General features: G+C 40.4%; 1 protein-coding gene across 1 annotated transcript in view; it reads right to left on the bottom strand.

The window, feature by feature from the left end:
- sspo (SCO-spondin) overlaps window positions 1–23,431 on the bottom strand; it is a 71,428-nt gene continuing 47,997 nt past the window's right edge. The window contains exons 84-118 of the mRNA XM_088402256.1: window positions 22,885–23,105; window positions 22,597–22,749; window positions 21,675–21,841; window positions 21,442–21,587; window positions 21,154–21,374; window positions 21,021–21,053; window positions 20,032–20,196; window positions 19,707–19,925; window positions 19,355–19,522; window positions 19,014–19,148; window positions 18,556–18,793; window positions 17,102–17,254; window positions 16,965–17,011; window positions 16,582–16,752; window positions 16,334–16,510; window positions 15,891–16,046; window positions 15,538–15,662; window positions 14,464–14,603; window positions 14,271–14,317; window positions 13,951–14,196; window positions 13,381–13,542; window positions 13,176–13,292; window positions 12,107–12,245; window positions 11,827–12,023; window positions 11,581–11,751; window positions 11,342–11,469; window positions 10,968–11,119; window positions 10,686–10,732; window positions 10,161–10,325; window positions 8,904–9,121; window positions 8,021–8,116; window positions 4,261–4,321; window positions 3,886–4,016; window positions 1,249–1,399; window positions 1–537 (exon numbers count right to left, since the gene is read on the bottom strand). Of these exons, the coding sequence (XP_088258382.1) occupies window positions 515–537; window positions 1,249–1,399; window positions 3,886–4,016; window positions 4,261–4,321; window positions 8,021–8,116; window positions 8,904–9,121; window positions 10,161–10,325; window positions 10,686–10,732; window positions 10,968–11,119; window positions 11,342–11,469; window positions 11,581–11,751; window positions 11,827–12,023; window positions 12,107–12,245; window positions 13,176–13,292; window positions 13,381–13,542; window positions 13,951–14,196; window positions 14,271–14,317; window positions 14,464–14,603; window positions 15,538–15,662; window positions 15,891–16,046; window positions 16,334–16,510; window positions 16,582–16,752; window positions 16,965–17,011; window positions 17,102–17,254; window positions 18,556–18,793; window positions 19,014–19,148; window positions 19,355–19,522; window positions 19,707–19,925; window positions 20,032–20,196; window positions 21,021–21,053; window positions 21,154–21,374; window positions 21,442–21,587; window positions 21,675–21,841; window positions 22,597–22,749; window positions 22,885–23,105 (5,086 nt within the window). The 3' untranslated portion in view covers window positions 1–514. The remainder of the gene's footprint in view (window positions 538–1,248; window positions 1,400–3,885; window positions 4,017–4,260; window positions 4,322–8,020; window positions 8,117–8,903; window positions 9,122–10,160; window positions 10,326–10,685; window positions 10,733–10,967; window positions 11,120–11,341; window positions 11,470–11,580; window positions 11,752–11,826; window positions 12,024–12,106; window positions 12,246–13,175; window positions 13,293–13,380; window positions 13,543–13,950; window positions 14,197–14,270; window positions 14,318–14,463; window positions 14,604–15,537; window positions 15,663–15,890; window positions 16,047–16,333; window positions 16,511–16,581; window positions 16,753–16,964; window positions 17,012–17,101; window positions 17,255–18,555; window positions 18,794–19,013; window positions 19,149–19,354; window positions 19,523–19,706; window positions 19,926–20,031; window positions 20,197–21,020; window positions 21,054–21,153; window positions 21,375–21,441; window positions 21,588–21,674; window positions 21,842–22,596; window positions 22,750–22,884; window positions 23,106–23,431) is intronic.

Here is a 23,431-nt window from a genome sequence, read left to right as displayed (position 1 = left end):
TTTAATGTTTACAAAGGTTTATTGAACCCTATATACGTCATAAAAAATCACCACATATTTTGTAAATACTCGTAGTGACCAAAACTGTACTCTAATCATCATTATATGTAGAAAAGTGCTATTTAAAAAAAACATAAAACAAAAAAAAACAGACCCTTTAATAATACGTAGAAAAATAAAGTAAAAAACGTTTGTACAAGTCAAAGGTTAAACATAGGGACAGAATGTTTAGAATGAAAGATTTTTAGTCATATAATGACAAAGTACCACATTTTTATGTGGACATGAAGAAGGGTTTAAAGTAGTGATGGGAAAATGAAGCTTCATGAAGCCTTTGTGATATTTTTTACTTCTGTAGATGGTGCCCCACAAGTGCCTCATGAAGCTTCATTTTCCCGGCGGTTAAAATGCGCCCATTCCCTCGAAAGTGGGCGCTTATTTGTTTTGGCCGATTAAATGTCGTCCGTGGACTGCACACATGAATTTACACGTGTTTGAAACTGTCCGAGCGTGCTCATCGCCTGGACAGGTCCCCCCCTGCGAATCAAGTGAAACGATAGAGGAACAGTGAGTAGCACAAAGCGAAAAGGTCATTGACATTCTTTTTTGCATTTGTACGGCTTGGAGACTTTTCAAAGGGTTACAAATGTGAACGTGGGGAAAGGCGTTGAGTGCATTCGAGTTTTTGGTTCATATACTAAAGCGGTATGTAAATTCCGCCGGCTATATTTGCATGTAACACAAGCGGCGTATGTAAAAACCCCAACTGGGTGGAAAAGGAGCGATGTGAGTCATCCGCATGCTCGTGGTTGCAATCACGAGCACTCGCACATATCAACTGATGGCAGCTGGGTTGTGTGCGTGTGTCAAAGATTGATTGCCATAGTGACCAAATCCGTCAGACGTGGTGTCCATGGGATTGTAGCACTGAGAAGGGAATTTGAGCCGGGGGATGCTCCGTGTTGTGCGGCGGCTACATCCAATTAGCTTACGCAATCGGAGGTGGGGATCTGTGATTGAATTATTGATGGGGGGCTCAGGCTAACATACATTCCAGTAAGGCTGCGTGAACGAGCGCCATAGGGAACGAGTATGAGCGTGTAATAAATGGGGCAGACAAATTTTGCTTCTAATTCTTCAAAATTTTGATTCTTCTTGTAACTTGCAATGATTTTCCAGCCGCCTGCGACCACATTACAATAGGAGACGGACATTCAAATCACTTTGGTGGCATTCGCTTCGCCTCACCTTGGCAGCTGGTGCACTCGCAGCTGTGTATGACGGGCAGGACGACCGGCTCGCTCTCGCCGCTGTCGCAGCGCAAGTTGAGGAAGCGGACCGGGTTGTCTGGGTCCAAACGGTAACTGCAGCACTCGCAAACAGATCTTAAGTAGGGCTCCTAGGTTGAGATTACAGAGGAAGCTTTTTAATTCAATCTTGATGAAATATCTGCGTCCAAATACACATATATATTAGTGGTGTCCGAATAAAAGATTGATTGCGGGAAATGATGACAGTCATAATTAAAGCATTGTGTTTTTAATCACATTAGTCTATATTTAATCTTTAATTTAATGCTATTTTTCTTCTTGCGATTGAGTTGAGGGTTAGAAAAAGAAAGGGCAATCACGCCCTGAAGTGGACACTGATTGGCTGTCATTGTGTTTGGTATGACCTAATAGGGTCCTGCTCTGGGTAGCGGGGCATGTTCAGGGGCAGAAAGAAGACAGGAAAATGAAAGAGCAAGAGAGTTGTCAGGCCAACGAACGGTAAATTTAATTAAAAAATGCCCGGACAGCAATTTAAATAGACGTTCATTGTCAGAAGGAGTTTGTTGAGCGTAGCAAATTAATTTACCACATCAATGCAAAGCACCCAGCTGCGCCTGCAGCAACAACTAATAATAACAACAAGACGCTAATGCAGTGAGCCATAGCAAAGCTCTTTGCCAAACTAACCCAGATAACACCTCACATTCGAGCAAGTCGGACAGGACAGATGAAATTTTATTTGCATGTCAGTGATGTTACTTTCTAATTAGTTTGACAACGAAAACAGCACCATTCCTTCTGGGGGCCAAAACTAAAGGTTGCAGCCAGCAATTTTGATCAGACACGATAACGCAATTTATTTTAATTAAATGAATTGCTCAACTTTTTAATCTCTTGGAAGCACTAATATATATATTTATATATATATATATATATATATATATATATATATATATATATATATATATATATATATATATATATATATATATATATATATATATATATATGATTCTATATTTAGAATATTTATCATCCTGAGACCCATTGAGTCACCCTACTAAGTCCTAGTGTGCTCAGTAGAGGACATCCTGCCCTTTCCAATGTTGTCTCATGTTTGGGGTGGAACGCAATTAACTTTGCTGTCTTGCTGAGACAAAACGGACGCGACCGCGGACGCAAACGGCCGGGTCTCAGGAGGATAGTGGGTCAGCGCGGCCGTGGTAACGATCTTTCTCACTACAACCGACTGTCACGAAAGTTGCAGGGATCAGCAAATCGGCTCGGCGTCCGACTCCAAATGATCATCTGAGCGGGGACATATCTGTTTGGGCACATGCATCATTTAGCTGTTGAGTCACCATTGCGCTATATATAGACGTGTTGATTAGCGCACGTGAAGGAGAATGTTGGAGGTCACGTGTTGAGCTTGTTAAAGCTACTGTCTGCCTCTTTTCCTTTTTATCTTTATTCTCCTCGCAAGACGGCAGAGACCGCGCCGAATCACCATGGCGACTTTGTTCTCTGTTGGCATCCATACATCTCCACTTTAAAAATAGAGTCAGTCATGCTGAGAGATTAGTAAAAATAAACATCAGCTGAGCCAAATGTGTCATTACCTACTGTTACTGTGGCAACAGGGCATGGTAACGGTGAAGAAATGGTATGCTGCAAAAGTCATCTGTGCATTCATCACAACGGCTGGAACCGTTTTACGGAGCCGAAAACTTAGCAGAGGAATAAAAACGCTTCCTTATACTTGTGTCATGTGAGAATCACAAGAATCATGCATGAAAATATTTGCCAGGAAGATGCTATTACTGTAATCAATTTTGAGGTTGCTTGCACGTACCAAAAGTAATGAATGTATAAATTAATTGATAAGTTTAAAAAATTAAGTACTAAAGTAATTGATTACTTTGGTGGTTACCCAGTATGTCCTAAGTTGAACTCATAAATATACTAAAGTACAAAAAGTAATTAATTACCATGAATACAGTTTATAAACTTCATACATTTAAAGTCTACAATGTGTAACTACTTACTTTATTGACTGTGTTTAATAGATTTAAGAAAAAAAAAGTGACCCTGACGTATTTGGATTTTTCTGAATGCAGCCCTCAAAGTAAATAAAATGGAGACCCGTTATCTAGGGGTCACTATGAGTTTCTTTGTGTTCCAATTCATTTGCTCTTCATTTGAAAATGAAAACAAAACCCTTTAAATTATGTTTGCTGATGACTACAAAAATCCTGTTAAACATTCATTCAAATGTCAATATTAGTCAATAATCCAACAATTGCAACGAAGCATAAAAAAAAGCAAATGAAGGCTCATAGCCTGAACAATTGACAAATCTACGAGACTTCCAAATTTGAGATTGATAATAAACGTCCCACTTTCAAGGCACTTGAAGCACTTTTACAATATCATGAAGCCATACGCTGCCGTGGAGGGAGAATAAAGTCCAAGGATACAAGGTAAACGGAGATCGAAGCAGCAACATTATGAGACAATAACCGCGCCACCTGAACCGAGTCGCCCCCGAGGAGAGCCCGCTTATGAGACGGTTGAGTGTGTAATCAACGCGCGTGTGTCCCGAGCTTATCCGTACCTCCAAGATGACGTCGGTCCTGGACAGACAGCGCCCCCTGCAGAAGCTGATCTCCACATTGTCCAGCCGACAGTTTCCCTTTGTGATGTTCTTGACCTGCGCGTAGCGGCGGCACTCAGGCACGCTCTCACCTGACGGAAGCACGGGAAAACATTAAGAAAAACGGCTTCTATTCGCATAAAAAAAGAAGACGACAAAGTCGGAGCAAAAGGATATAAAGCCAAGTATAGGTAATATAATGCAACCTCTTGCTAATTGGCCACTGCAGCAGCCCCGCGTTATGTTCGCTGCCATTTAACAAACCACAAAGGATTCTCCAGAATTGGCTGCTTCATATATTGTCTGGGTTGCATTTTCGCAATATTTCCCATTCACCTGGAAAAGGTTTCCTGCAGACCGGACAGCAGCTGCCGGGTTCCTCGACTTGGACTTCGCCCTGAGGGAGGGATGAAGTTTGTTTAGCTTTGACACTTTAACTTATTTTACTGACCGACGGGATATTATTTTTTCGCCTATGTGCAAATATGAAGTAACAGAAGGTGCTGAGGGGAAGCGATTTTGGTCTAAAGAAAGGACGGCTGTCCCATGACGCTCCGGTCTGAGAATAGCCGCTCGGAGATTGCGCGGCAAATCGAAAGTCTGACGGCGAGCCACCAACACTTTGAATCTTCACCCATCTGCATCATTCGATCAAACACCGACACACCTAACTGTTAGCCCGGAGGACATTTCCTCCCACTCTGCACTGCTGGCAGTCTTCCCTCGGGGATGGCAGGAAGCGACTCACTAAGAGGTTGGAAGTGCAAGAGCAGAACAACTTCAAAATGCCAGACTCTATTGCATCTTTGATGTGTGAAATGTAGTTTGTTTATTTTAAAACGAAAAAGGGAATCTTGAGTTAAACAAGTCTAGCAATTTACATACCTGTTTTAAAAAAAAAAAAAAACATGAGGAATTATTATCTTTAATCTTTTATCCGTGAATGACACGAGTGTTAATTATTTCCGAATGAAACTCCTCAACTCACTTCGATCATGAGATGCCACTCTGGCGGCCCATTGAAAATGGATTTTTGACGATTATATCCGTCAATGGCAGCGAATGAGTTTAAAGTTGAGCTCATCTAGGCACAGGTTGTGTAAAAACAGACAAGTGGTGCAAATCAGAAATATAAATAGCGATGACCTTCGTTATACCAAACAGGAGCACCTTTGATGCCCAGGGAATGAACTCCAAAAAAAAAAAAAACACTCAGTCAAGTGTCTACCTTTGAAGCTCACCGTGGGATCAACTCACCTTGAAAGTTTGACCTGTCAACTGATTTAATTTTACCCGGCTTTCATAAAGCACCAGTGAGCTAAAAACATACATTAAGCATACTTGTAAATCCCCTTGAGACACAGCCTATTCAAATGTGTCCACTGTAGTGGACATTTGTTTTTGGTCTATATGTAAGTCCTAGCGTGTTCAGTCGAGAACATCCTGTTCTTTCCAGTGATGTCTCCAGTTATGTGTTTGGGTGGGACACAATTAAATATGCTGCATTTCTGAGACAAATGGACACAATAGTGGACACAAAATGTGTGGACGAGGCCTCAGGAAAATAAAAGTAATTGAATCAGAATAAAACGTTTCATTTCCATCAGTCCCTAACTTGTAAAAATGACTTTCAAGCTTGTTGGTTCAAAGCTGTGAAAAATACTATTCATAAATACTACTCATTCATATTCATCATTAAAGTTCATCTATATGGGTAAATAAATGTGAAATATGATATTCTGCAAGTGCCCATGATGTTGCGCAGGGCTGTCAAATTTTGTACCTGTCAAATGGGTTACAAAAAATGGATACATATTTTATATGGAGATTTTTTTTTCCTTCTTCCTTGTACAGTGCGCATACATAATTGACCACTCAGACGGATGTTCCCTGCGAGATGACCATTTCGGGGCCCATGCGTTTAATGACCACTCCCTTCCATACAGGAGTGGAAAAGTGGCCCGTGAATGGATAGACTACTAATATTTTTCATGCATGCTAATAAAGTTACATTTTTTTAGGAATAAATCAATTGCTGGAATATTTAAAAATAATGTCGGATGAAAAGATTTGAACTGCGCAGGTTCCCCAGAAAACATTTAAAATGAATGTTTTCATTTGCATTTCACCAGGTATGTGAATATTCTGCACCTACCGCTGTGTCTAGCTACAAAAAATAATAATAATAAAATTTGCCCTCGAGCACATCCACAGTGCAGTCAATCACTCAACTGTAATAAAGACTAGGACTGAGATAAATGATTCATGGGGGGTTATAAGAAAAGGAGGAGTCATCATTTCGGAAAACAAAAAGAAAAAAAAAGAAAAACATCATCTCAATACGAGTCCGCTTTACTATAGTGTTTTTGTCTGACATGAATTTGTTACCTGGGCCTTTTAGTAGCGCTTTAACTAACTGTTTCCATTTTTCAGAACCAGTATTACATTGTAATTATAGAACCAATAAATCCTATTGAAAAGTTTGACATCCTCGTGAGAGCCATCCTATTCCTTTGTGTCCACTCTAGTGGACAACTATTTTAGGTCGATATCGTTAAACTCACGTACGCTGTCCTACTACGTCCTGATGTGCTCATTTGAGGACAGCCTGACCTTTCCAATGATATTTCATGTTTCACATGTTGGGATGCAATTCATTATGCTGTCTTGATGAGACATAATGGACACAAGAGTGGACACAAATGACTAGTCTGTGTTTCAGGAGGATAAGACAGCACAATTGTACTGCATTTATAATAAAGGGAATTTCATAATCATCATAAATCATAGTCAGTGAATGCTTATCATCAAATGTTTTCGTGAGTGTCAGCAGACATCTTTTGTAAGCCAAATTTGGCTTGTTGAGACCAACCAATCAGAGTACAGAAAAATGCTGACTTTCAGCTAAAGTAACAAGCAAAGGCTATGGTATCTAAGCGCATTTTTCAAGCTGTACAGTAATAGGCGCAAGCTAGCCAACTTTTCACATTACTGTTTATCCCAAAAGGAGAAATGACTGTATATTCTAAATGGAAATGTACAAAACGAAAAATCAAATTACTTAGAAGAGAGTGAAAGTAAGATGCTGAGTCATGGTGTATTTTGTGTTATGGCCACCTAAGCAGCCTATTGTGTGCGACTGCACCTTGCGGGCCAGCTAACTCCAAAGATGAAGGTGTGTGCGGGTCATCAAACAACCACCATTATGACTTGTCCTTTGGGTACACCACAGTAAATAACCTTGCATAAAGCAGTATAGCTGTCCACTCCAATACAGACAAATGCACTAAAAGGTAGATTTAAAAAAGGGGGAGCGCTTTTATGCTGTTAACACTGGGAACAAAACAACCCAGAATAGCTTGTCCATTTCAGACTACATTAACACATCAGTCATACGTTGAGGGTTTGTGATTCATTTAAATTTGGGAGGTTCATTTCAACTTAAAAAACGATTTGTGTGGTTTTCTTTTTTTAGTACATTCTGCATTTTTTCCCAATATTGTTATGGAGTATGTGTATGCACGAGTCAATACCCCATGGCGATATTTTGAGGGTAAAAAAAATAATGGGTTAGCAGAGTAGCGCAGTATTATAACTTTTGGACTATAAACCACTACTTTTTTCTCACGCATAATAATCCAAATAATAGTGGCAAATCTGCAGTTTGTGTACAAGCCACAAGGGGCAATCTTCTGGTAAACAAAGAGAGACAGGAAAAAACACTATTGAAGTATTGCTTAAGAGCTTGAACTCCTATTTTTTTTCCCACCAGAGGCACTCCTGGTTGATAAATCCATCCGGGCACGTTACTGTTGTGTTGGTGCCACATTCTAACAAGCTGATTTTGTTGGGTTTATGTTGAACATCAGTCAGTGCTGCTCTTGTTTTTAAATGTGCAGGTACAAATAAAAAATGAGAAAATATTCCATCTTTCTACGTGAATATCAGATGTTACAGCCAAAGAGATACAGTAATTTAGTTGTAGCCAGAATTTACAACGCAGTAGATCAGATTCTGATCTAATTTGAGAAAAATTGATAAACAGGGCAGACGATCATGTTCGGAACATGATTAAATGCCAGCAAGCGTATCTCACCTCATCACAGCGGAGTTCGGGGCACCTCGGCTGGCACAATTTCTTCCCGTTGATGCAACGACATGACAGGCAGTCCTCCTCCCACTCTGATCCTGCCTGACTCGCACACAGAAACAAATATGCGCCATTGACATTTTTACTCAAATTTCTGTCCCCGGTCAATGAATTTTTTATGAAGTGCGGCTGCCTGAAGATAGCTCAGGATCAATGAATGGCATTGCCACATACAGAGCAACAATTCCACTGTTGTGACATTGTAATTATAACAGAGTGTACTGTTATAGAGAGTGTAAAGGTTGTCACATTTATATATGTTGGCAACAGCAATCACTTCTAAGGTTCAGTGGATGAAAAGCACACTCTTCGGAGTGATTTCACAGCTCACACTCAGTGGCTATTTGACACAGCGGCCTTGAGGCGGTTGATTAGAAAAGCCATTGAGGGTCTTTAGAGGGACGTTTGTCATCCCATGCTGACAAGACAAGTGAGAGAGCGAGGAAAGACGGCAAAAAAGAGTGAAAAAAAAGCCATTGAGAGAGATATCAAGAAGAGGGGATCTGACCTCTTGTCAGAGTATGATTAATTCTCATAATCCTATAATATCCCTTTCTTCATAAATTATTCCTGGCAGGCTTGCCCAGTTGCGGTCAGAGTGCTGGCTTTCTACTGTGCGCCATGCATAATTGATGGCGCTTTGGGCAGGAGAAGCATTGTGGTGTATTAGGGCCTCCAGGGCATGTCACTCATCTTCTAATCGGCCCTTTATGAGTAAATAACACATTGGGAGTGAATAAGAGGGAGTATGATGAGGTTTAAAGATAGGCCACAATGGGCAGGGGCAATGGTTACAAGCTTAGGTGTGAGTCGACACGTGTGTGTTTACCTCCTGCAGGACGCCCCGCTCGTGGCAAGGGCAGAGGGCAGGGATGACACACAGGCTGTCTGCGTTTCGGTAAAGCCCCTCCTCACACACGCATCCTTCTGACGAGTGAGAGCAGTTAACGGGAGTCGGTGAGTAAATGTCCTCGCAGCTCCTTTCGCACAGCGGAAAGTCTTCTGACAAACTCCTCCTCCTCTTCCATCGTTCCCCGTCAGGACACGCTGCAGAGGGAGAAGAGGCAGTTAGTGATGAACAGGGTGTCAGGAAAAGGAAATTAGAAAGGCAAGATAAAAGCAGAAGATGAAAGGATGGATAGAGGGAAAGGGACGTGGGGATTGATAGATGGGTTAAGAAAGGCAAATAAGGCTAGCTAACATGGAATTGCATTTAAAAGATTTAAGAGTGTAAGCAGCATAATATGTGCTTTTATACAATATAGTCATACATTAGCTTACAAGTGTAGTTTTAACCTGACCAATCAATTCTAGCATCTATTCTAGCAGAAAACACCACTATTTGTCATGAAAGTTAAAAGGAGCTCTAACTCATTAAAATGGATGTTTGACTTCAATAGCCGTCAATGGCAGTGAATGAGTGAAAGCAGCTGTTCTCAAATGGGGGTGCATAGAGGCACTTCAGGAGGTATGCGAGATTTTAACAGTGTTATGCAAGTATAAGCAAATCTAATTTAATGCTTTTTAATGCCCTGAGAGCAACAGTTCATGTTTCTTTCCAAATTGAGAGAAAATTAATTGGAACATGAATCAACCCCTTTGCAACGCTTAAAATCACTTGCCTAATAATCGTGTTAAATCACTCTCAGGATGTCAAAACTAATCGGGCATGTTCCTGATGTCATTCACCTAGTTATTTCTTGTTTTCATTCTTTGTACAACTGCAGTTGTCAAATGGGGGAACGTGAAGACATTTGAGAGCTATGAATGGATTTTAATAAGGATATGCGATAGGTCAAATCACCAAATCACACTTAATGCTTTTTCATGCTGTGACAGGAGGAGTACATTTTCCTTGTCTAACTAAGAGAAAATCAACTGGAACATGAAGACACTTATTGCTAAATTGTGATGTACACCCCATTGCAAAACACTGTATGGCTTTATTTATCTACAGATACGCTTTGTCATTTCTGGCAGGCAAGCCAGAAAATAAAACATTTTTAATTCAATAATGTCTTGTTTGAAAAAGTACTGTTTGAATGTTATTGTCTAAATGTAAATGGATAAAATGCTCACTACTCACCACAATCATGGACTGTGCAAGGAGCAGTGCGGTGGTCGGGGCCTTCACAAGCCACCCCTCCATACTGGCCTGGCCGTAACACCGTTCTGATGGAGCTCTGTTGTCCTGTGCCACAGCTAGCTGAACATGGACCCCACTGGGACCATACAGACCATTCACAGTCCACTGGAGCGTGAGGAAAAAAAAAAAAGACTTGTAAAAGGCAATATAATAGTATTTAAAAAATATGGAATCAAAGTTCACATTCTTGGTCAATTCCTTGGATCAATACAAAAGAAAAATAAATGCTTCAAAAATGCAACATTTTGGGGGCAAAAAAACGGAGTTGTGGCAATAGGGGGTGGCAAAGTGGCCATTTGTCCATTTCTGGGTCAACCTAGGCAATGCAGTATACAGTCTGGATTGAAATGGCTGATACTTATGATACTTTTTCACTCCCTGGTGCTTTCATTACAATAAACGTAAGATCTTTCAAAGTGTCTTAACCGCTTTCGGCATTACAAGCTAAGGCAGTGCATCACTCACCATCGCACAGCTTGGAGGTGCAGTTAAATACTCCTCCTCGACACACACTGAGGGTAATTAGGAGAATTTAGTCATATTAGAGTACTGTGCTTCAAACCTTTGAATAAACAATGACTAAGTAGTCACCACCAAGTTAATCAACCGAGAGTTTTGTGCTAATTTTACCTAATGCAGAATGTACAAACGAGTCAAGTACAGACATAACATACATGGCAATAAATTACATAACACATTCCTGCCAGCTTTAACAAAGGAGAGAAAAATATGTAAAAACGTATGTACCACGTGTTACAGAGATGCTGAATGGATGTTCCAGGTGACACGACTCCCGTCCTCCCCTCTTCGCTTATATTTAAAATTTGGTAGGCAAACGGCAGAGAGAGCAGTGAACAGGGGCACTCTGCTTGTGACACACATATGCCTCCATGCAACACCTGGTGAAGAAAAAGAAAAGAAAAGATGGATGGATGGATGGATGGATGGATGGATAGATAGATAGATAGATAGATAGATAGATAGATAGATAGATAGATAGATAGATAGATAGATAGATAGATAGATAGATAGATAGATAGATAGATAGATAGATAGATAGATAGATAGATAGATAGATAGATAGATAGATAGATAGATAGATAATTAAGAAATCCGCTGGCCTGTCCAGGTGGGCAGGAGCACCCGTGGTTACAAGGTCCTGCTAAGCACTGAGTATGGGGCCATAGGTCTTCACAGGTAAACGGACAAGAACCTGAACATTCACTGAAGACCTGTCCAGGCGGACACTCTGTAATGCACATGTCAATTTTAAATTTGTAATTGCCTAAAGATGCTGTAAAAACAACAGCTAATTACATTTTTTTTTATTTGACAGAACAATATAGTATTTTTTTTGTACCAGTTCTGCAGCTGTTGCTGTTACAGACAGTGTGTTGTTCAAGTGGCCCAGCACAGGTGGCCCCACCCGGCTCTGATTCCCGAAGTATGGTCTTGTTACGAGTGGACAACCCGCCGCCGCATGTGGCGCTGCACTCGCTCCAGTTTGACCATTCGCTCAACACACATCCCACTGAGTAGAAATATGATTAAAAACATGATCAAATAGATTGAATAATTAAAGTATGGGTTGAAGTATGTTTATTACCTGGGCATGGGTGCAAGTTACAGCTTTCGGTCTGCATGGTGTTAGAACACAAAGGGCCGCCCTCGATGTGTTGGCAGAGGCGTGTTCTTGTCCGCTGGCCACGCCCACATGAGGCTGAGCAGGTGGTCCACGGGGTCCACGGCTCATACGCAGGACAGGGAAGATCGGTACACTCTAGAGTGCCATTCTCACACACACTGTGAACAAAAGAGAGTCGATTGCTGGTAAGAGGATCAAAAATGAACTTTTGTGCCCGTGTTCCAGTTGCAGAGTACTTTACCAGGTGTTGCAGTCTAAGACAAGCTTTTCATTTGGTACGAACTCTAATGTTCCGTTGCCTGATGGGATACCGCAGCGACATTTCGCCACAGGTACACAATGGCCGTCCTGCAATAGTTGCCCCTCTGGGCAGCGACAACCTGGGAGGGAGGGCAGGAAGAAAAGAAACTTATGACTAATTCAATGATTTTTTGAAAAAATATATGAAAAATTCAGGTTATACAAGAATGTTCTCTCTTAGCTATGCGATCCATGTCTGATATATTCAACTTTACAACTTTGTACGTTCTAGTGGTATCTCTAGGCGCAACTATTGAAGATCATGTGTTTTATTACAGGCTCATCTGTTGGAAAACTACATCCCTAATGACAATGTAAAATGTTTTCTTTCCAAGATTTTTAAAAGGAGTAATTATAAACCAATTTTATTAAATTTTGCCTCATGTTCCAATTAATTTGCTCTTAATTTGAAAAGGAAGAAATAGTGTTCCTGTCAAGGCATTAAATAGCTTGAAATCAAATTTGCTGATACCCACAGAAGCCCGGTTAAAATCTCATGTACCCCGATTTGAAAATCGCTGTTATACAGCAAAGAATAAAGGACGAATACAATATACTGGCTTGGGGACATGACGTCCGGAACACGACCGATTAGGTTTTGGCGTACTGTAGCTGCTTGTGAGTGTTTTCTTTTTTCTATCTGAGCCACTGAGTGTGGGTTAACTCATTTTTTGTCAGGAAAGTGTTTTAAGTTTTATGGCCGCAATAAAATACGAGGGACTATATTTTCCAAAACATCTTCCAGATATTTTTTTTCAAGTGTAGTTATCCTCAGATTTGATATTTGTCAAATCTATTATTTCACGTAAGATGATGACGAAAAATTTTCTTAAGTCAAACTTGTAACAAAACATTACTCAGGCCAGTATTCATCTGAAAAATAGTCATTGGAAACAGTGATTGGCAACCGTTGTTTTTTTTTCCCCACTTTCAGTATGAAGCAGGTTGTGGGGTGTGTTGCCTATGACCAGAATAGCTCAAATGAAGAACTTATGGAAGTCATCACATACCTGAATGACAGCGTCCTTGGAGACACTGGACATGCTCCCATAAGTCAGTGCAGCTGCGAGGACACTGATTGGCACAGGCCTCTTGGTAGATCCGCCCCCTGTCTTCACAGCTTTCACCTGGGATAGAAAGTATCTTAAATACAGTATATGCTTGCAGGACATGATTTGCTTTTTAGAGATACACAATGCCATTAATACTTTATACCTGGGCAAAGTCCCGTGTTGCAACTCTGGCTTTGCGTCTGCTGGCTCCCGCAGAGGGGACCTGGGGGAGAGGCCAGAGGATGCCTGTAGCGCTGCCTGACTCCGCCACTGCACGGCTCTGCACAAGCTGTCCACACACTCCACACACTCCACTGACATAAATCTGAAACATCAAAAAAATGACCAGTGTTCATTGTCTTTGCCACAATCCCAATCTGTTATTATAATTATGACAGAATCACAATTTTTGTACAAGCCTACTGGAGCATTTAAGATATGATTTTGCACTTCGGAATAAAATGTAGTGGTATTTAGATTAATCACTTTCCAAAGCTCCTGTTTCTTGCAGTTTTGGGGGAAATGTTTGTTTTAATTTTCATTCAAGGCTTTAGCTGGATAACTGCAAATCCAAACGTACTCACACGTGCTTATCATGAATCTCAATTTCAAACAATGAGCAATGAGCTTATGTTCTCAGATCCGCCATTCATCACATTTTAACCAGCTCAACCTGAAATGAAGATTTATCCTAATTACACAAACAAAAGTCATACCCAACACAGCATTGTACCTTGGCAGATGCTATCATCCGGGCACAGCCTGTCCTCAACTTGCGGGTGAGGACACTGACTTTTTTCCTGCTCTCCAGACACTGGATAACCAGAGTCAAAGTCTAAACAAGCCCGGAAACGCCTCTGGATGGAAACCATTTTACTTCCGTTGACGGCCCCTTCCAAGAGTGTGCTGCTGGGGTTCAGGGAAGAATAAGACATGCAGGGAGAACATGGGGTCCACTCTGACCATTCGCTGAGGATGACTGGAGAGAATAAATAAATAAATAAATAAATAAAATAGACTATAAATATATATATGAGATGTTATGCATATTACCTTCACACTCTCTCATGTCACACTCCAACATCCCATCATGACAAAGGCTGAAAATATGCAAACATAAACAGAATCACTCTGGATGAAACCAGCTATTTATGATAAATATGAGTATGGCAATATTATGCATCCTGCAAGCCCAGAAAATTGACGGATTCAGAAAGCAGAAGGCTCTTAATGGCCAAGAGCTGACCAGGTACTGCAGCCAATGGCGACTGTAGCCCCCTGAGGAACTGTGACCGGTGTCGGCGATTGTCCCGAAGGTTGTTCCCGCAGGTAGATGCAGCCACAATGCTCTGATGGTACACAGCTCCCATTTTGCTGTAGCAAACCCTGCAGGGATCAACAAACACAATTTGTACAATCAGATTAGGGACTGTGTTATTGTTGTTGAGTTGATCCTTCTGTTTTTAACCACACTCATGAAGATATTTTGAAAATAAAATAAAAACTAAACTGAGGAGTCTGGTAATTGATTCATCTATTTGGTTGGTGCCATTCAATGATTTATATCTTACATAAAAGGTATGCTATAACCGTTAATGTTATCACAGTAACTTAGTGCTGTCATGTTTTATAACTGCAGGTAGCAGCTTTCTGTTCCATATTTCATTACCTGCCCTCCTTACTGCTACATGTGCATATTGTCAGTCTACCACAGAGTATTTTGCAATAAATCAAACCTGAAAGCTCACAAACCTAGCTTAATAACATTATGAATTTGTCATCGCACCACGTATCGAAGTGATAAATTACCAACAATATATAGTGTGGCACATTTCACTTTTTAATGTTGGTTTCATGCTGGTGTGGTCCCATAAAATAGTCATCATTAAATAATATGGACATTAGAGGTGCAAAATACATGATTGTTGAGAAAATACATATGAAAAAAGGTCTTATATTAGAAGTGAGTTTGAATTCTGTTACCTAGTTCCAATTTTGGTAACATAAATGTATTTAATTCTCTTTATCTATTTACAGTTATCACCTATACACAACATGAAATGACAGAAAAGCATTCCTGCATTACTCTTTTGTCGGACATGGCTTGGTGAGAGCACATAAACAGTTGAATTGGCAATTTTGGGGCCGCTGATACAAATTCATGTCACAATTAATTTGCTCTTAATTTGAAAAGATAAAAACGTTTAAATACAGTACGCTAGATTTGCTGAAACCTCCAGAAATCCTGTTAACTTTCACATGCCGCCCATTTGTGATTCACTGATTAAAACTAAGAACAAAGCATTGGCATGGAAATTACCGGTGGACAATAACAGCCAGGTACACACTCTCTGACTCCGGAACATAGGTCTGTACGTCCGTGGAGCTCACAATGCTTCTCGCAGGGTGTGCCACATGGGGAATACACAAATGGTGCTTCACATTCTGAAAATGAATTAAAAGAAAACAAGATGGATGGTATAGAAAACAATCAATATATACTCTGAAACAAATTAGAAGCCACATGCATTTTAGTTTGATATCCAGCAAAAAGTCCATCCAGTGCAACAATTCAGCACACTATCAGAATAAGATGATATCGAATAAATGCTCAAATGTCTATGATACATGCCAGAGTAAGACAAGTCAATTATAATAATTGTGATCCCTTACCATCACAGTGACTGAGGCGACAAGGTTTGCTCTGCGTTTCAACAGGAGTGCACTGCTGCCCCCTGGTGGCTGGGGTGACAGCTACACGGTAGCGTTGCTGCCTCTGAGACTCACATGAGCAGTGGGACCAAACGCTCCATGCTGACATGGGGCATTCTGCAAAAAGATATAAAAATGTTATGTGAGACCATTCAGGCAAAGGAGAGTGCATGCCACCCAAACACATGAGACATCATTGGAAAGTCCAGGGTGTCCTTGACCGATTAGAACCTAGCAGGATAGCTCTAATGGGTCAAAAGATACCAACCAAAAATAAATGTCCACTACAGTGGACACACCTGAATAGACTTGGCTCAAGAGGACATATAGTATAAACAAAAAACTACACAGGAGCTCTACTTATATCATTCAATACTGCATAAGCAGAACCCCCTTTTTTGGACCTGGGCACGGTTGTTTGAAGCATAGTTGGTTCTCCTCTCGGTTCATCTCATCTTCAATCTCAGCAGGACACGCTGCAGTTCCTCGCGTTCCACAAATGCACACTCGACGCCGCACCACAGTCCCCGCCCCACAACTGCGAGAACACGCCGACCACGGCGACCAGGGGCAAAGGTCATCTGGATATGGTAAGCAAAGGGATGAAGTACTGTATTTTGACTCTAATACAACATCTGAGGGAACTACAGACCCAGACACGGAGAGGCGTGGCATTCTTGTGTCTGTCTCTCGGGACCATCGCAGTGAGATCCATTGTTCCGAGGTGGCGGGTTTATGCAGGCGCGGGTTTGAACTTGCGTTCCTCGTCCACAGGTCACTGAGCAGTCAGACCACACTGACCAAGGAGTCCAGCTGCCATCCACTGGAATTAACAAAAGAAAAAAAAACAAACACATTAGTAACTGTCCAAACGCTTTGTTGGGAAGATGCGTCAATTCAAGTCACTAACTTTTTTTTTAATATACATACTGTAAGTTATGTTTATTAAAATTGAACCAAATAGACATATGATGAACTGGCTCGCCCAAAATGGCTTCACTGTTTGCTCTTATTATTGAAATAAATGTGACCCACCTCTACAATCAATGTCTTGGCAGTAATCACCCTCTGGAGTGCAAGTGCTGGAAAGTAAATAGCTGATGTTCAACTTTCTTGCTCTTAGTCAATACATTTACCATTATTCCTTTCCTTTAATTGCAAACATGTCTTACCATTGTTTACACTCTCCCAGGAGCCAAGTGTCTCCCACATGTAGCTCCTGGTCGTCATGGAGACAGAGAGGAGGGCAGGGCCCCGGCTCACATGGCTTATGATTGACTTCTTCAAATTGACAGTCTGTTCCCTCGGCTTCTGAGATTAGAGATCTGAGACAGAATTTTCATTGCTTCATAAATGGATCTAAAATAGCAGGGACAAAAACTAAGTGTAATGGGCACATAAAAGATACTAATAAACAAAATAAAAGTGTCTCTATGCCAAATGAGAATAGAAGTGAAACAAAAACTGCTCTGAATAAACAACTGTGTAATTATAGAAAGTGGTTGACTCATTGGGCGTGTTTATCTACTAATATATCTCAATACAGAATATTTGGAACCACACACTCAGTGTGCTTTTTTAAAGGTTGTAGCTCCAGTGAAATATTTTTTTCCCCCTAACAAGTGCAAAGCATTTTTGTATGGACATAAAAAAACGTAACCCTTGTGCACACACTTTGCTAACTATATACATTGCATTATTTTCTCAATTTTGTAAATGCTTTTAAAGGTGTATTAACTGAAGGTATTTATGATTTTTTTTCCTTGGACCACTCAAATTGTTTAGTTGCATCAATAGTTAGTAGGTTAAATGTATTAACACTCACAAAAAAATTGAAAAATGGTATGGTCTGTCTGTAGCCTGTGAAATGACATGACACTTTAATACATAGCCATTAACTGGTCTCTACCGCCACCTACTGTCTTGAGGTGAAACATGTCAAAGAATTTTCTGTTTGCTGACATAGTTTGCCTACCACTCAATGGAAAGTTTTAAAAATCTCAGGAAAATTGATGTCATAAATCCTTTTAAAATGCATATCAAAAATTGTAATTATAATAGTTTTATAAGGTCCAAAATTTGGACAATAATTATTATTGTACACAAAATTTCGCACGTCCAGCTGCAATCACATAGAAATATCAGAATTGTTGCATTTAAAAATTTTGAAGAACATGTTTTAATTATCTGCTGGAAATGTCAGCTACATCGTGTACTTTTCCGATTGATTCTTTTATGATATCCCGGGAAAAAAAAAAAAAAAAAAAAAAAATATATATATATATATATATATATATATATATATATATTATATATATATATATATATATATATATATATAATTTCCGTAATTTGTAACATAATACCAATTAAAAAAAAGTGGTGTGGCATTTGAGTCTGATTCATGAAACTTTGCAACTAGTAGTGCTATCTATTGTGCTATCACTAGGGACAATGTGCATCCATTAAAAAAAACTTAATATTAAGGCAAAGAATGTTTTATGAGAGAGAAGAAATTGCACTTCGTTAAAATGTAGTTGTTGTGGATTTAGTGTACGCCAACTAGGGCACAAAGCAAGGCCCCAACTCCTGTCCCGGCGGGCATCCTCAGCTTATTGCCGTGTACCTGTATCTGGTTCTCTGACCCCGCCCACAGGTAACGCTGCACAATGCCCAACTGGACCAGGAACTCCAAGTGCATGTGGCCTGGCAGCTGTGATTGGTGCAGAACAACTGCCCATTGGTGCAGCTGCAGTTGTTGCAGTCGACCTGATGCCCGCTACCCGCAGCCCAAATTTGCCCCTGCGAGTCCACGCAGTCGCACTGCCACAAATGCACACACGTTCCATCCTGCTGCAACTGTCCTACAGTTGACGAGAGGGATTCTACTTTAGAAAATCAGCAGTAGCTTAACTTACAGCCTAGTAAAAACGGATCTTTGACGTCTACAGCCATCAATGGCAGTGAATGAGATAATAGCAAAATGAAAAGTTGAAATAGCACGCACTTTTTAAACAATAATTACGTATGAGCAGACCTTCTGAAGAAATACAAGCTCATGAGTAAATAAAATAATTTTAGTACCTTCAGGGCAGCGACATCCGGGTTGACATTCAGCGTTGGTCTGGCACTCTATGCCTTGCTGGAGGTCAGCGCAGCGCTGTGGACACTCGTTGGCACAAGGCACGAACTCCTGTCCCGGCGGGCATCCTTGTTCATCTGACAAGACAAAAACAGAAGGTCAAGAATTTTGCCAAAATGCTTCAAGCTTTCTATTTACGTAATGTGCCCCGCAGACACTTCAGAAAAAAAAAATATACTGAAGAAATGCGCACAATTTTCTCTACTAATGAGCTCAGGCTCAGAAAATGACTTGTGACATATGCAAGGTTTGTGTTTATGTATGAGTATTTTGCTTATCTCACCGCAGGGTTTGGTGTTACACGGTTTGACCTGGTTTTTCTCTCCTTGGCACTTCTTTCCTCCGTTCTTGGGTGGAGGGTTGGAGCATAAGCGAGTCCGTATGGAGCGGCCGCCGCCACAAGGTTTATCACAGCGGGACCACGGACTCCATTGAGACCAGCCTGCATCCACTGGGGACAATAACAACACCCAGAGTCACACTGTAAATGCTATTTGGTAAATATTTCTTAACGACTTCAAAAAAACTATCTGAAACATGTAACTTTGTGTGTTGAAGATTTGTGTGTTGAAAATTTCTGTGAGCATCTGGATAAAGGTGCATATAGAAATGAACTATGAGCGAGATTGTCTTACCTCGGCAGGGCTTTATGTTGCAGAATCTGCGCTCTATGTTCCCCCCTAGGATGTCGTCACACCAGGAGCCATTAGGACCAGGGCCCAGGAAGGTTCGGATCCTCTGCTGCTGGCCGACGCCGCAGGACCGTGAACAGGGAGCCCATATCCCCCAATTTGTCCACGTACAGTTCCTGTCCTCGCAATCGTCCCCGACGCAGATCTCCTCGCCATCTGAATCTGTGATAGTGAATAATGTCATTGTTTGAGGAGCAAAATTTGCACCTTGATTTGTCAAATAAAAACTAACAGGAGCATGTGTTCGCTGAAATAACTAAAAATACACCTGGGCATTGAGGGAGATTGCAGGCTTTGTCTTGATGGGAATCCCCATAGCAGGGGGGTTTGATGCACTGTCGATGCCGTGATTTCATCGCTGGAGAGCTAGCATCACTGCATGTTTTAGTACATGGACTCCATGTTGACCAACCAGTGAAACCAACATCCTCATCTATGGAATAAAGATTAACCAGTGTGAGTATAGAATAACATTTTAGGATAAATCTTAAGCGTGCAGTGTTCCTTTGCTATACTGCGATTCACCTTTTGCAGTCTCCAGCATGCCAAGACAAAGAGGCACAGTCAGAGGAACGTTGAAATAATTGGTGGGAGTTATTAATACTAATTTCTGTCATACCTTGTAGATTTATTATTCAAATTACATTGATTTCTACAAACTTTTGTCAATAGGTAAACATTAATTCTGGTTAAAGCAAATAATGACAAAAGTTATTATATTTTGATTTTTATAGTTATATTTAGAGTTATTATCTGTAAGTTATATAAAAGAAATATGTATTAACAAAAAGTAAAAAGAAACTCAAAAACATTACACGTATATGGAAAAAAAACATATACAGTAAAATCACAAAAATATTTCAGGAAAAAATTATAATAAATGAAAAAGTCATTTTAATCCACAAAAATATGCAGTAAATTAATAGTAATTAAATAATGTAATAGAAAAATGACATTTAATAAAGCATATATAATAAGCAAAAACTTTCTGCACACAAACACACACACACACATATATATATATATATATATATATATATATATATATGTATATATATATATATATCTATATATATATATATATATATATATATATATATATATATATATATATATATATATATATATATATATATATATATATATATATACACCTTTACGTCATAGATTTCAGTTATTGCAGGTATTTTGGGCAATGTAACCTCCGCCATAAACAAGGCTGTACGCATTTAAAATGCGTAAATCAATTCCATTTACCTGGCAGGGTAGGTTCTTCTGGGGGACCAACAGCTGTAAACAACATAATATAAATAAATACATAATAATTGAATCTTTAAGAAACTGTTGTCTTTAAGTTCTGTAGACCTCTACTTTTTAATTTTCCTTTTACCTGCACAGTCAGGGGCCTGGCAATAGGTGGTTTCAAGGTATGGCCCAATGCAAACCCTCCCACCATGAGCTGGAGCAGGTTGGGTGCAGCTTCTAGTGCGGGTCTTCAGCCCAAGACCTCCACAGGTCAGCGAGCATGAGCTCCAGGAGCTCCAGGGTGACAGACCGCCATCAACTGGACAGTGCTCTAAAGAACAGTTCCATCCGCCGTGCTCACAGACACTACCAGAAAAGAAGGTTATTTTGTTTTGTTGAAAGCAAAGGTTCATAACCTGAAATGTCCACTCACCAAGAGCTGCAGTCATGGACCAGTGTGTCTCCTGAGTGGAGCTCAACTCCTTCAGAAATGTTATGGAGCAGCAGAGATGAGACTGGTGTGATAGAGACACTCTGCAGAGGAGCTAAAAACTCCTCATCCACTAAACACGGACACTCCTGAGACAAAAACATCACCTTGTTGATTTTAGATCACTCCTAGCAAAATATTCAGGCATATGTTTGAGGCATATGAAAGGAACCCACATGCAGGCAGACCCCATTGTGTTGGAAAGTGTGTAGGGGACAGTGGCAGCCTTCCTCACAGCCATCGGTGTAGCAGCCCTCCCTGCCGCTTATCTGGTCACAGCTGAAAGGGCAACCCTCCCCTCGCTCACATTCTCTGTACAGCCTTCCTGGGGGGCAGCCCACTTCTACAGAAAAAAAAAAACAAAAACATGCGCATATATGACAAATCAGACTTTTTTTTGTCTTTGTCTACCTGTCAAATACTAAACTAAATTAATGGTACCGTTTTGATTGATATGTTTACTTGCCAACTTACATTTTCGTTCATTGCCTACAGGCCATTGGCATGCTGGGCAGATACCTGGTGGGCATGAGTCTTTTGGGCCCAATGCAGAGCTATTTAATGACTATTTTTCTCTGTTTTACTCCAAGAGACAGGCCCACAATTTCAAAGGTGCAGCCCATTTATTATTTACCATATAGACAGAAATGAGAACCAATCAACATCGGTGTATATGTCTAAGTCAAAATGCCAAGGCTGATTTTTTGTGCCAGTCCAGCTCTGTGTCCCTACTTACTTACCAAAAATTGCATTTATTGCTCTATTGTGGACACTAATGGTCAAAAATGACAACTCAAAACTCAGGTAAAGCGCGATCATGACTCAACTGTTTATTTTTTTGATCATGTGATGTTCACATGCTGAGCCATAATTGATTGTCATTTTCAGCTGACGGCAAGTGGCAAAGGTATTAATTGTATGTGAAAAATAATTTGGTTGGAAAGCTAATGATAGAGAGAAAAAAGAAGAAGTGTGTGTGTGTGTGTGTGTGTGTGTGTGTGTGTGTGTGTGTGTGTCTATTTTTGCTGAAAATGGCAAAATAAAATTAGTATAATTTTTAACAACTTTGCCTCATGAAGCGTCTTGTTTTTGACTTACCGAGGCAAACCTCTGTATTGCAAGTCTTGCTCTGGCGGCTGATGCCACTGCAGGCCGATGAGCCGCACGTCCGAAATCGAGATTGCTGGCCACCACCGCAGCTGACCGAGCACACCGACCACTGAGACCAGGGTAACCAAGGGCCCACCGAGTCTAGATAAAAATATTTTGTACATCATACAAAATGATATATTCTCACATCTCATCAGCAAAGTGAAAAGGCCAAGATCCAATAACCGTATTTCATTCTGAATGAGATGAAAAGTAAAAATGTGCAGACATGAATACCTGTGCACAGATGTGTGTTGCACTCGCTCTGCTGTTCACCAATTCCCAGGCAACCTCTCCCTCCATTCTGAGGAGATGGATTATCACACTGGCGTCTCCTGAAGTGAACTCCTCCTCCGCAGGTAACTGAGCACAAAGACCAAGCTCCCCACTGGCCCCAGCCACCGTCGACAAAGCAGCCGGGAAGAGGGTGGCAGTGCAAGACTCCAGCTTGGCAGGAACTGAGGAGAAAAATAACAGAACTTGAATCCATTCTTTGTCTATACTAGTGCTTGTCAACCATATATTAGGGAAGTACAAGATCTGTAGTAGTAGCTCAAGGTGTATCAGTTCTTTTATTTCTGGCTTGTTTGTCGAAAAATTCACTATGAACAATATGCATCCGTATAAAATTTAACTATCTAAAGGCATAAAACACAAATCAGCAATAAGTCATTTCATGTTCCAAATTATTTGCTCTCAATTTGAAAGTAAACCGTACTCTTCCGGCTCAAAGATTAAAAAAGTAAAAAGTAAAAGTACCTGTCTATACCATTGTTACTCAAAA

This window comes from Hippichthys cyanospilos, chromosome 19, assembly GCF_059441005.1.
Source record: "Hippichthys cyanospilos isolate Australia breed blue-spotted pipefish chromosome 19, RoL_Hcya_1.0, whole genome shotgun sequence".
Taxonomy (NCBI): Eukaryota; Metazoa; Chordata; class Actinopteri; order Syngnathiformes; family Syngnathidae; genus Hippichthys; species Hippichthys cyanospilos.
Note: the sequence above shows the minus strand (reverse complement) of the source record. Positions and strands in the feature narration are given on the sequence as shown.